The 13,277-nt window shown below is 51.1% G+C and overlaps 1 protein-coding gene across 2 annotated transcripts in view; it reads left to right on the top strand.

Annotated features, from left to right (window-relative positions):
* The window catches only part of LOC144800424 (vitamin D3 hydroxylase-associated protein-like), a 654,091-nt gene that overhangs the window by 340,321 nt on the left and 300,493 nt on the right, over positions 1-13,277 (top strand). For both annotated transcript variants that reach the window (XM_078671680.1, XM_078671681.1), the window contains exon 5: positions 12,207-12,413. In XM_078671680.1, the coding sequence (XP_078527806.1) occupies positions 12,207-12,413 (207 nt within the window). The remainder of the gene's footprint in view (positions 1-12,206; positions 12,414-13,277) is intronic.

Raw genomic sequence — 13,277 nt, 5'->3', positions numbered from 1 at the left:
AGGTAGTCACTAAGGGTGGGCGTAGTTGGCGGAGTAACACTGATGACATCATCCAGTGAATGTGGTTTGCTTCGTTATTTAAATATGCATTATAGAGGGGGCGTGGCCGAGATGGCGACCTGAACAGTCGCAGGTCTGCGTGGCTCCCTGCCCTAATTCCCCTTCAGCACCCATAAACATAGCGAATTGCCCCCAAACATCGACCTTCAAGAGGCCCTGCTCCCCACAACCGCCGCAAGTACCCCCGACGCGACTGAGAGGCCAGCGGCGTCCCCTGCAACACCGGGAAGCCGGAGACTGGTCCCGCCCGGGGGAGACCCCGACCGAGAGCAGCGAGAGGTGCGGAAGGCGCCAAATCGAGACCCCGGGCTGGGCCTAAGCGGACTGACCGAGGAGGTGCTGGGCGGCCGGGGACCCTATCGGGGGACGCCGCGTACCCCCCCGACCTCCAGAGGCGCCGAGTGAGCAAGGGGCTGGCCTGGCGCATTGAGCTCCCGGCGGCTGAAATCTGATACGCCGGGAGCGCGAAAATTGAGGGCCCGGTCTGGGCCTATGCGACTGGGCAACGGCGGAGCACTGGAGGAGTTGGCCCACGCAATATAAGCACCTGGCCCCTGAGGCAACTGGCAGGGAGAGAAGAGACTCGAGCGGCCCGTGGAGCTCCCGGCAGTGAGTAACAAGGTGGGCCGGGAGCTTATAAATCGAGGGCCCGGTCGGGGCCTGGCGGGATAGCGTGGGCCAAGCGGGTGCAGAGTCGGGACCCTGGGAGATTGGAGCATTGGCCGGGAGTCGCCTCGCCCGCCTGCCTTGGCCCCTGGTGGGCGGATAGTCCTGTATTCAGACCTGGAGTACCTGGTTCCTGACGGCGGCCGGTGAGCTCCACAGAACAGTCGAGAGGGGGGCCCAACCCAGGCGGTGGTCCCCGGTGGCTAGTGAGGCGGCGAGTTCGCCGTCGGCGGCAAGTGGAGCGGCAGGCGTAGCCACAGCACAGGATTGCCGGTGAGGGAGCCGCGGAGAAGCGGCAGCCTTGGTCCCGGCTGAGCGGCCCCGGGAGCGGTTGACACCGGCGCCCAAATCGAGGCCCCGGCTTGGGCCTGAGCTGGCTTGAAAGGGGAGCGCCGGGTGGCTGGCGGCCGAGCTGAGTGTTGTTGCGCCTCCTCGCTCGGGGCCCGGTCGCCACTGACTGGCACGCTGAGAGTCCCCGAGGTGTGCCACCCTGCGACGTAGGAGACCGGCAGTGCTGGCATCAAAGGCCCGGTCGGGGCCTACTCACCGGCCGGGAAAAGGGCCGGCTGCGGACAGGACCTCACCTGCGCCACTGGGAGGAGCGCACTGATTCGGGAGCAGCGAGTGTGGGCTGTGATCGGGGCTCCCGGAGGCGGCTGGGAGGCGATAGTGACACCTGCGGCCCTGATCACCGTAGGACCTACCCACGAGCGCGCACCCTGACCGGCAGCCGGGCGGGAGGTGGCCATCGCCAGAATAGAGGGCCCGGTCTGGGACTAGGCGGACCAGCGGAGAGGAGCCAGGAGGTTGGAGACGTCTGCAATCTCGGAGGGAGCGGTGTCCCCCGGAGGAGCCCTGAGCATTACGGGCGGTGAGTGGGGGCACGGCTAGCGTCGGACGGACTAGGCCGCGACGACCGCGGACGCCCGGGGAGCACTCACGGGACAACAGGGGCATTGGGACATTGGCGAGTGGCGATCTGTCAGGCCCGGCGGCCCCCCAGAGACACTGCATAATCCCTGAACCCCGGAGTCACAGCGATCCCCCGGGGGGTAGTGACTGTCCTGCCGGAGCGTCAGCCCGAGAACGTGAACGTAGAGAGAGGGCTCGGCGAACCACACCAAGATGGCAAATGCCAATCGAAGAGGAGGCCGCTCTATCGCCGACCTGCTGGGGAAACAATCCCAGAAAGGGGACAAGGCTCAACCGGCGTCGTTGTCGCCCATACCCGCGTCCGGTAAGAGTGGGAACCAGGAGGAGGCCCCGGTCACGAGATCCTTCCTCGAGGCCCTCTTCGGATCGTTGAGAGAGGACTTCCAGACTCTTAAGCAGGAGTTGGTGAGCGAACAAAAGGAAATACGCAGAGACATGGACGGCTTGGGGGAAAGGGTGGCCGCGATGGAGGAATCGAACCAGGTCCGCTGCGAGGAGATGGTGCATCTTCAGCAAGAAGTCCTGCGGCTCCATGAACAGCAGATAGGTCTACAGGCACACGCCGAGGACCTGGAGAACCGCTCCAGGCGGAACAACATCAGGGTCCGGGGCGTGCCATTGAAGACGGAGGGGAATAGTGTCACCCTATATCTCCAGGAGCTGTTCCGGGAAATCCTCAAGGAGCCGGCGGACTTCCCCATCCGCATTGACCGTGCACACCGAGTGGGCCTGCCCCGCCGGGCTCCTGCACCTCCCCCGGACATACTGGCGTTCCTCCCAGACTTCCCCCTGAAGGAGAGAATCCTTAGAGAGGCGCGCCAGTCTCGACCCCTCCGCTTCCGAGATGCATCAGTGGAGCTCTTTCAGGACCTCTCGGCGATCACACTCCAAAAGAGACGGGAATTCAAGATTGTCACCTCTTTCTTGAGAGACAAGGAGGTGCCCTACTCCTGGGGCCATCCGTTTCGACTAATCTTCCGTTGGGATGGCTCTCTCCACCAGATGCGCTCCCTCCAGGACGCCTGCACCTTGCTGGGGATCGAGCTCCCGGAGCAGGATGTCGGCGACGACACTAATACGGAGTCGTCACAGGAACGCTCATCAAGACCCCGTCGCGACGGCTGGCAGAAGGTCCGCAGACGGAGACAGCCCAAGCGGCGGGCCCGACCGGACCCATTGACAATTGCCAAGGAGCAGGCTGACGCGGTTCAGGAAGTAGCAAAGGACACCTCTGGACCTCCATGAGTCACTCCTTGCGGGGGCGTGCAGAGACAGTAGCATCATGAGGGGTGGCGGGGTGGGGAGCCACGACGGTCGCTACCACCACGTCCCTATCTGTACTTTGACTCCGACTGGCTTGGGTCACTTTGGACACTGACTACTCCACAGGTCCTTCCTTCACTAGGTTGACCTGGGACTATGATGTTCATTCTGGTTTCTTTGGTTGGGTTTTGGGGATTGGGGTGGGGGGGGAAGCGAAGGTGGGGGCGCAGGGGACAGTTCATTTTTGGGGCTAGAGAGGGGGGGGAGTGGGGGACGGGTCAGTTGGGGTGAGGGGGAGGGGGTGGGTAGGCGGTGTTCTGCAAGAGGGAGTTGGAAGGGTGTTGGTTAAAGGGAGGGAGGGGGGAGGGCACTCTCCTTGTCCAGGGCCTGTGGGCTCTTTACTGGGGGTCACGAACTGGGGTGGCGCTGACCAGGGGACTGCCCCGCGCCATGCCGCCACATCGCGAGCACCAGACATAACGATAGCTTACCACTCACTACGCCCACCATGACACGCCCACTGAGGATACTTTCCCTTAATGTGCGAGGCCTCAACAACCCGGTCAAACGCAGAGCAGTCCTGTCCTTCCTAGACCACTCAAAGGCAGATATCTGCCTCCTACAGGAGACACACTTGGTGCCCAAAGACCACCTTAGGTTGCGGTCGCGCGCCTTCCCGTGGCAAATTTTCTCCTCTTCACACAAAAAGGTTGCTGGGGTGGCTATACTGGTTGCTAGGTCCTTCCAGGGGCGGGTCATGCAGAAAGAGGCCGAGATCAAGGGGCGGCTTCTCCTCCACAGCTTCCAGGTGACGGGGCAGACGTTGCTGGTGGGCTCGGTGTACGCACCTAATGAGGGGCAGGAAAAGTTCCTTCTCACGGCACTGGAAGCTGCCACAGCCACTACACATCCACACCTACTGCTGGGGGGAGACCTGAACCTGGTGTTTCACAACACGGCTGACCGCACCGGCCAGAGGGTTGGACAGGTGGGGGCACTCTCAGTATCGGGGCATGCACATCTCTCTGACCTGGCCATCACTGACTTATGGCGACATTTCCACCCACATTCCGCGGCTTACACCTACTACTCAGCGGCACATAAGACCTACGCGCGACTGGACTACTTCTTGTGTTCCGCACAGCTGATGGCGCAGGCCGAGGACGTAGAGATACTCCCAGCCTCGCTGTCTGATCATTCCCCGGTGGTGGCTACTCTCCGGATGGCGCCTACGCCGACACCACGGCGCCACTGGCGGCTTCGGGACGGACTCCTGTTGTCGCCCGCAACACAGGATAGGCTCAAGACCGCGCTCGCGCAATTCTTGGCCCACAATGCCAACGACGACACGTCCAAGGCCACTCAATGGGCGGCCCTCAAGGCGGTCCTGCGAGGCGAGATCATTTCTATCGCCTCCGCTGATAACAAGGACAGAGCACTGAAAAGAGCCGAACTCACTCAGCGGGTGGCTGAATTGGAACAGATGCACCAACGCACTGGGGCCGCGCGGGCGTGGCGCCAGTTATGCACGGAGCGGAAGATGCTCGCGGCACTAGACCAGGATGTGGCAGAATACGCCGCCATCCGTCTCAAGCACGTGTACTACACCGGTGGTGACCGCTGCGGGAAGCTTTTAGCGAGTAGGCTGCGGGCACAGGAACAGAGACGCCAAGTGGGCGCCCTCAACTCCACGCACGGGACGCAGGTTACGGAAGATGCAGATATAGCGGCAGCTTTTGGCGACTTCTACGCCGGCCTCTACGACGCGGATCGCCTTGACCCCCAGGTGGGCCTGGACTATCTGCACGGCGCGACGCTCCCCACCCTCACGCAAGCACAAGCGGACTTCCTAGACCGGCCCATTGGCCTGGAGGAGGTCATATCAGCGATATCCCGCCTCAAGGTGGGGAAGTCGCCGGGACCGGATGGCTATACGGCGGCCTTCTATAAGACATTCTGCCAGCAGGTCGCCCCCATCCTGCGCGACCTGTTTAACACCTTTGATCGACCCGGTGCCATTCCCCCGGAATTGCTGGAGGCGGCCATATCAGTGATCCCTAAAGCTGGTCGTGACCCGACGGAATGCGGCTCCTATCGGCCCATTTCCCTGCTTAATGTGGATTTGAAACTTTACACCGGCATCATTGCGAGCCGCTTGGCGCCGTATATGCAGCAGCTGGTAGACCCTGACCAGTCGGGATTCATCCCCCAGAGGCAGACCAGCGACAATACTCGGCGAGTCCTCCATCTCATCGAGGCTGGCTCGCGCACGAGACCGGGTTGCATGCTTCTCACCATCGACGCAGAAAAAGCGTTCGACAGGGTGCATTGGCCCTATCTGGAACAGGTGTTGCAGCGCTTCGGGTTTGGGGAAACTCTCTGTCACCGCATATTCAACTGTTATCGGCGTCCCAATGCCGCGGTGCGGGTCAATGGCCATACCTCCCCGAGGTTCGAAATCGGCAGGGGTACTCGACAGGGCTGCCCGCTCTCTCCCCTCCTGTTCGCCCTCTATATGGAGCCGATGGCGCAGAGAGTGAGACAACACGATCGCATCTCGGGTGTCCGCTTTGGTGGTGACACTCACAAAATTAGTTTGTATGCGGACGACATACTGCTATCCCTCACTGACCCGATGCAATCACTGCGAGCGCTTTTCGTGGAACTCCACACCTTCGCGCAAGCCTCGGGCTTTAAAATCAATGAGGCGAAATCGGAGGCCCTGAATATCTCACTGGCCCCCGACGTCCTGACGGAGGTCAAGGCGGAGTTTCAGGTGCAATGGTCGGCCTCCTCCATCTCCTACTTAGGAGTCCACTTGGCGCCGACAGTGCGGGCCACTGCAGAGGCCAATTACGCGACTCTGACGGGAAAGATCCGTGACCAGCTGCGGCGTTGGAGGCCTCTCACGCTGTCGTGGCTTGGCCGAATCGCGGCGGTCAAGATGACCTTGCTCCCACAGATTTTGTACCTGTTCCAGACACTCCCCCTGCGACCACCACGTGAGTGGCTCAAGAACACACAGTCGGACTTGTCGAGATTTATCTGGAATGGGCGACGTCCGCGTTTCAAGCATACTATAGCGACTCTGCCACCGGAACATGGGGGAGTGGGGATACCCGACCTCGCGCTATACTTTCAGGCGGCACAACTACGCACGTTGGTGGAGTGGCATCAACTAGAATCGGGCAAGCACTGGCTCTTTCAAGACCAGGCAGTGGCCGGTCGTCCACTACAGGGGGTCCCATTTCTCCCACGGTGCCACAGACCCCCCAACTTATACGCCTCCGACATCACGAGCACCGTCCTTGGGGTTTGGGACAAGGTTGCTGTGAAGAAGGGGTTGACTTCTTTTCCGTCGCCGATGACGCCGATCTTTGATAACCCAGATTTCACACCGGGACTGGACACGAAGGCTTTTGAGGCATGGCGGGCGACCCCCTGCAGAGCGGTGGGCCACATGTTTGACCTCAAAGGGATACTTCCGTTTCACCAGGTGCAGCAGGACTATGGTGTTGCTGAGGCAGACCGACTGCGATACCTACAGGTGCGGCACTGGGTCCTTCACCCTTCCATCTCACCGGGCGCCCAACGACATCTCACACACTATGAGAAGTGGCTATGGACCCGCACATCAGATAAGAAAATCATTTCGGATCTATACCAGCAGCTTCTCCTCACCAATACTCACACATACAACGCAGGTCAGATTAGGTGGGAAAGGGACCTGGGGCGCCAACTCACGAGGAAGGAATGGGAGGGTGTCTACTACAGGGCCAGACATTCGGCCCACCACACAGGCCTCACTGAGACGATGACCAAAATTGCCACATACTGGTATCACACCCCCGAGAGGTTGCATCAGTGGGACCCCCGAGTGAGCGATCGCTGTTGGAGGGGGTGTGGGGAATTGGGGACACTGGAGCATTTGCTGTGGGGATGCGATAAGCTCCGTCCGTACTGGACCCCCATCCTGGACCTCATTGACTCCCACCTAGATACACAACTGCCCCGTTTCCCTGCCTACATCATACTTGGTCTCCCTAACGCCCTCATGTACCCTCTGAAGTCCTGGAGGGGTAGACTGATTGCACTGGCATTGGGGGCGGCGGCACAGAACATTGTGGCTCACTGGAGGGCGGCGCAGGCTCCACTGCAACTGGGCTGGTTACATAGGCTTTGGGCAATACTGGGTATGGAAAAGCTCTCACTAACCGCGACAGGGAGGGGGGTGGATTTTGCAGCTTTGTGGCAGCCCTTCCTCTCCCTGCTGACCGGGGAATTCCGGGAGGTAAGCTGTCCCCGGTATCTCCGACTGCTACGCCTCGCAGATACCCCATTGCCGGAGCCTGAGGCGCGTACACGCAAACGCAAGGGCCCGGTGACGGCGGCTCCACTGGGTTCGTAGATGAGATGGCGTAGATGTGATACCCTGTGCTTGACTACTGGACAAGGAGGGGGGGCGGGGGGGGCAGGGAGTTTGGGGTTAGTTTTGTTTCATTTTGCAGACTCTTGTTTCTTCGCATTGTCATTAGCTCCACTTGCATCCTCCGAGCACCTCTTTAGACGCGGCCGGCCCGGATGGGTTGTAGGCGGCTTGCTGTGTTAACTGTCACCGTCTGGTTTCACTATGTGGGGCGTGTACTATGCCACTGGCCCAGACAGCCGCCCCTCGGCGTCGATGCTAATTCTCTTTGTGAGGTGCAGTGTGATTATTCTTTCTGCTTAATAAACAGATTTAATACTAAATATGCATTATATATATAGCAATTTGCATTGAAGAATGAGTGGATATATATAAATAAATATTTGGATGGAGGATTTAGTAGCAGTGTAATTGACTGTTTACTTGACCAATTTATAATGTCTCACTAAATATAGTGGATAGTGACTAAACTGTGTGAATATTTGTATCACTTTGTCAGTTGTTGTGTAAACTGATTCTACAGTTGGTTACTAGCTATGTGAAAGTCTATATTAGTTATTGATTAGTTAACTGAGTATTTGTATGGGAGTGTGAAAGTGTGTGTGGTTCGGTGGGGGGTGTGTGACTGTCCAAAGATGTGTGAATAGTTGATTCAGTAGATATATGAAGTTAAAACTACATGTTCTAACAGTTTGGGTGAGGGAATCTCTTTATGGGTGTGGTGATGAGCAAATATATTTCTCAAAGGTACAGGTCCAACAAACTAGAAAAATAAAAGGCAGTGTATGTGTCAGTTGTTGTATATAAATAAGTATACATAAGACACAATGATTGTGTGAGTGACTGTATGGATAACTGTATACTTGTAATAATGATTTTATAATTCACTAAGTATGACTTACTATCTAAATGAATAGAAGAAGTGGTGTTTGTATAAGTGTTTTGCTAAGTAAATATGTAACTATGATCCATTGTTTGCATAAGTGAGTAGGATGACTTCATTTGTGAATAGGATGCGTGCTGTTGTTTAATGTCGATATAGATTTATAAGTATTTTTGATAGTGTTCTATTGTTCATTGACAGCATGTATGAGTGAATCCATAGGTAAGGGATTAGATGTGTGTATACATCTATGAATCACTGAGTGGATTTTTAGATACTTGTATTGCTGTGACAATGGATTTAAATATGATACTCAGTATTTTACAAAGAGTGATGAAAAATTGTAATAGTGTATGTGATTGTCACGTGGATGATGTCATCAGTGATGTCATCAGTGATGTCATTTGAGATGTCATCAGTGATGTCACTGACCATGTCATGAATGATCTAATATGTGACATCATCAGCAGTGGATTGCGGGTGCGTGAAATATAGTTAGTACAACTAACTATGTAGGAGCAATTTCAATGGTTTTGTATGAGTAAAATGTCCAGCTAACTATAACACCACTAAAACTTATAGTTTTTTGAGTGAATTTCAAAGGTTTTGTAAAAGCTAATTCCTAACTATATAACTCCTGAAACCTATGGTTTTTTCAGTGAATTTCAAAGGTTTTTTAAATGCTAATTCCTAACTATATAAGGCCTGAAACCTATGTTTTTTTTAGTGAATTTGCAAGGTTTTTTAAATGCCAATTCCTAACTATATAAGGCCTGAAACCTATGGATTTTTCAGTGAATTTGCAAGGTTTTTTTTAAATGCTAATTCCTAACTATATAAGGCCTGAAACCAATGGTTTTTTCAGTGAATATATATATATATGTATATATATATATGTATATATATATATATATATATATATATATATATATATATATATATATATATATATATATATTCTCGCTCCTTTGCACCTTTACATACAACGGGACACTCGTAGGTGGGTGCCGCTCATACGGTGGTGCTATGTGTCACTATCCTGCTCCAAACACTCTCCCAGCCGTGAAGGAAGTAGCAGCACTCACACGATTTTTGATCAGATATAGTTCATATTCTTAGCGCGTCACAAACGCGTTTCGGGTATCTCCCTTCTTCAGTGTGTTCACGGTAAGTGAACTGAGAAAGATTTTATTTAAAACAACATGTGACATGTGCAAAACTGAGGTAGGACTGCTCACTGTCGTTACTCAGTGGGCGCCATCTTGTAATGTGCAAAATCGCAATGAACAATGTACGTATATATATACACCAAATCCATCGATATTTACATAATATACACAAATGTATTTCCATTATATAAATTAAATAAATGAGCTATATATATATATAGCTCACTGCCACTGGGCGTTATTGTTATCGGTTCTCGGGCGAGATTAGCCCAGTGGCAGTGAGCTACCTCGACCTGAGGATCGAAATTAGGGATGAGAAAATCACTACAGCCCTTTACCGTAAACCGACTGCTGGAAATAGCACTTTACATGCTACCAGCAGTCACCCGGTAAAATTAAAACAAAGCATCCCCTATGGGGAGTTGCTACGCCTGAAACGAAACTGCTCTTGTGAATGTGATTTCATGAAAGCAGCTGAAGAAAGCCTTGAGAGGTTCGTTACCAGGGGTTACGATCTTAAACATCTTGAAAATACTTTGAGAAAGGTCAACAGGATACCAAGGAAACATTTACTTGTGAATGAAAGTCAAAAGAAGGCAAATGAAGGAAAGTTCCGTTTGATAACTACATACTCCGAAGATGCCAATTTTGTCAGGGAAACCATGCGAAAAAATTGGCACGTCCTGAAAACAGATCCAATTATTGGCATGGATATTCCAACAGTACCACTAGTAACCTTCAGAAAAGCTAGGTCCCTTAGAGATAAACTGGTACACAGCCATCTAGACACCCCAACAGCACAACTGAACACACTAGCCGAGATGAAAGGTTTCTTCCCTTGTGGAAGATGCAAGGCGTGTGCATTCAGTAAGAGAGTGTTAGGCTTTGAGGTTCCGGGACTGAAAGATCGGAAAACCATCAACAAATTCATTACATGTCAAACAACACATGTAGTGTGTTGTCTAACCTGCCCCTGTAAATTAAAATATATAGGGAGCACCATAAACTGTGTGAAAATAAGGATTCTTGAGCACATGCGCGCCATTGCAAATAAAGATATGAGCTATCCGGTGGCAAGGCATTTTGCCATCAAACATCAAAGCAACAGAAATCTACTCCAATATTTTGGATTAGATCATGTACCGGCACATATCAGAGGAGGAGATAGGACATTGAAGCTTAGAAGGTTGGAATCTAGATTTATTATCGATTTACAAACCAAAAGCCCAAGAGGGTTGAACAGTGGAGAAGGACTGGCAGTTCACCTAGGGAGCTAGGCTAAGCCATCCTTAAATCTATCTATAATACATATCAAAAGGTATAAGAATAAAACCTCTTATAAAAGTGTTGACGGGTGCGATTTGCCGATACACAGCATTGTTGGTGAGGTCAAGAGACGGTTCCAGATTATGGAATCGCCATTTGCCGATCCACGGCTATATTGTAAAGTGATGTGCAGGCCAATTGACTTTCGGCATTATGCTGATTCACGCAAAATACCATGAATTGAATATTTTTTATGTAAATACATTTGTGTACATTATGTAAATATCGATGGATTTGGTGTATATATACGTACATTGTTCATTGCGATTTTGCACATTACAAGATGGCGCCCACTGAGTAACGACAGTGAGCAGTCCTACCTCAGGTTTGCACATGTCACTTGTTGTTTTAAATAAACGCTTTCTCAGTTCACTTACCGTGAACACACTGAAGAAGGGACATACCTGAAACGCGTTTGTGAAGCGCTAAGAAAATAAACTATATCTGATAAAAAATCCCGCGAGTGCAGCTACTTCCTTCCCGGCTGGGAGAGAGTGTTTGGAGCAGGAGATATATATATATATATAAATATATAATCGAATAAAGATTAATTGAAATTGAATTGAGCATAGAATGCATAGAGTGGGCTTTGAGACAGACCCTCCTTACTTATGATTTGATGGTTTTCTGGTATCTCACACTTTCCAGGCTCCTGATTCAATGGCTTTACTCCCTGTTTCTGTGTTTGCCCAAGGTGTATTTCGATATTACTGTATTTAGATTGAATGATAAGTATCCTCCTACTACTGAAATCAGGCCATGCATCGCATTATAGTGCAATGCATACGAGTTACTATTTCCTCTCCATTTCTTGATCTCCCTGTCCCCCCACCCCTACGTCTTGGGATACAAGTGTGTAATGAGATATAAGTGAAGTTCCATACATGCTAACATTTTCAAACTAGAAAGAGGGATATATTGAAAGAATCGGTGGATGTCTTTTACCCCATTGACTTACATTGAAATAAAGGCATTCTTAAGGCAGTAAACTGCTAAAATAGAGCCTTTTTTGCTTGAGAAAATAGTGTGTTTCCCGTCTGAATCTAGTGTGTTTGCAAGTATGATGTTCAGCAAATGAGCGACGAGAAAATCTCCATATCCGCTTAGCAGTTTTATCTTTTGAAAACTATATTAAGTAAGGGAAAAAGGAGGTGTCTGGGATTCCACCAGAACTCTATTTCTCGATCGCCAGTCGCCGTGGGCCATGGGCCGGGCCAGAGCCTTACATTCATCCCACATCAACATTTCTTGGCTCACGCACCTTTGGTATTGAAGGTGTATAAATCAGGGACTTCTGAACCTCTTTTATAAAACGGGAAAAAACAACATGTGCTAATCAATGACACAAGAATTAAGGTGTAGCGTTATCACTATGTTTCACTGCATTGTTCTCTATGTGAAAGAAACTTATTTTACTATCCAGACAAATCTAAACCACTTCTTCTAAACATAATTTCATTTTGTTTCAACACTCTCTCAGTTATGACTGCAGCAATCCAGTGAATGGGCAGACCTTCAATCCTCTGAACCACAAAAAGGCCCCTGGAGGATCTTCAGGAGGCGAAGGGGCTATCATCGCCGCTGGTGGCTCCATTATCGGATTAGGGTCTGATATGGGTGGAAGCATCCGATTTCCTGCCAGTTTTTGTGGATTATGTGCCTTGAACCCAACTGTTCCTAGACTAAGGTAAGTTCTGAAAACTGCATTTGGTTGGTCCATGTCGCTTGCGGTATTGCAAACACGCTTTAACGCATGAAACAACATTCTACCTTTGTCTGTGCCTTCTTATTGTGTGCAGGCCCTTGATCAACCAATGTCCGTTTCATAGAAATAGCATTTCGATTAGAACTATTTATATATGCATAGTAAATTGGGGGCAGAAAAGATTTATAGTTTATCTTCACTCATGCGAATATCATTCATTAATAGTTTAATCAGTCATAGTAATTTATCACTCTATAGTTATGCACCTGTGGAACTTTCTTATGACTTTGGCTGTTTCGATACAGAGAACAAAAGCCCATTCCTTGGCTATTGTAGCATAGCACCAAGCGTACCTGCATATGAACAGAAGTAATAGAGTTGTGATATGAATAAAATAGATTATGTGTGCACAGGTACAAGTTGAAATTGGCTTCATGTGTCTGCATGTGAAAAGAAACGTTTTTAAAGTTCAGAATAGCGCCAGAGAGCTGTAAGCACCAACTGAGGTAATTTAGTTAGCTTGACTTGTTCCTAGGTGCTAGTTACGGCTGACCAAGATGGAGCATTGGTCAGATGCAGAAACAAGGTACGACCCAATCAGAAGTTTTAACTTCAGACATAGTCTCTGAAATTCATGTCAAAATTCCACAGTGGTGCACAACAGCAGGCTGTGGTCGAAGAGGACTCTGAGCAACCAGAAAGTCGCTGGATGAGGCCTCTGTAAACAAATTGATTTTTGTCGGGAATGCGCAGAGGAATTTGGATTTTGCACCCAGTGAAGGTCACTCACTAGCTGAATACTTTTTGCACCTTTGCTCGGGGAAGAGTTCTACCTTCAGACTTAGT

Source organism: Lissotriton helveticus, chromosome 1_2 (genome assembly GCF_964261635.1).
Source record: "Lissotriton helveticus chromosome 1_2, aLisHel1.1, whole genome shotgun sequence".
Taxonomy (NCBI): domain Eukaryota; kingdom Metazoa; phylum Chordata; class Amphibia; order Caudata; family Salamandridae; genus Lissotriton; species Lissotriton helveticus.
This window is presented reverse-complemented; position numbering and strand designations above follow the sequence as displayed.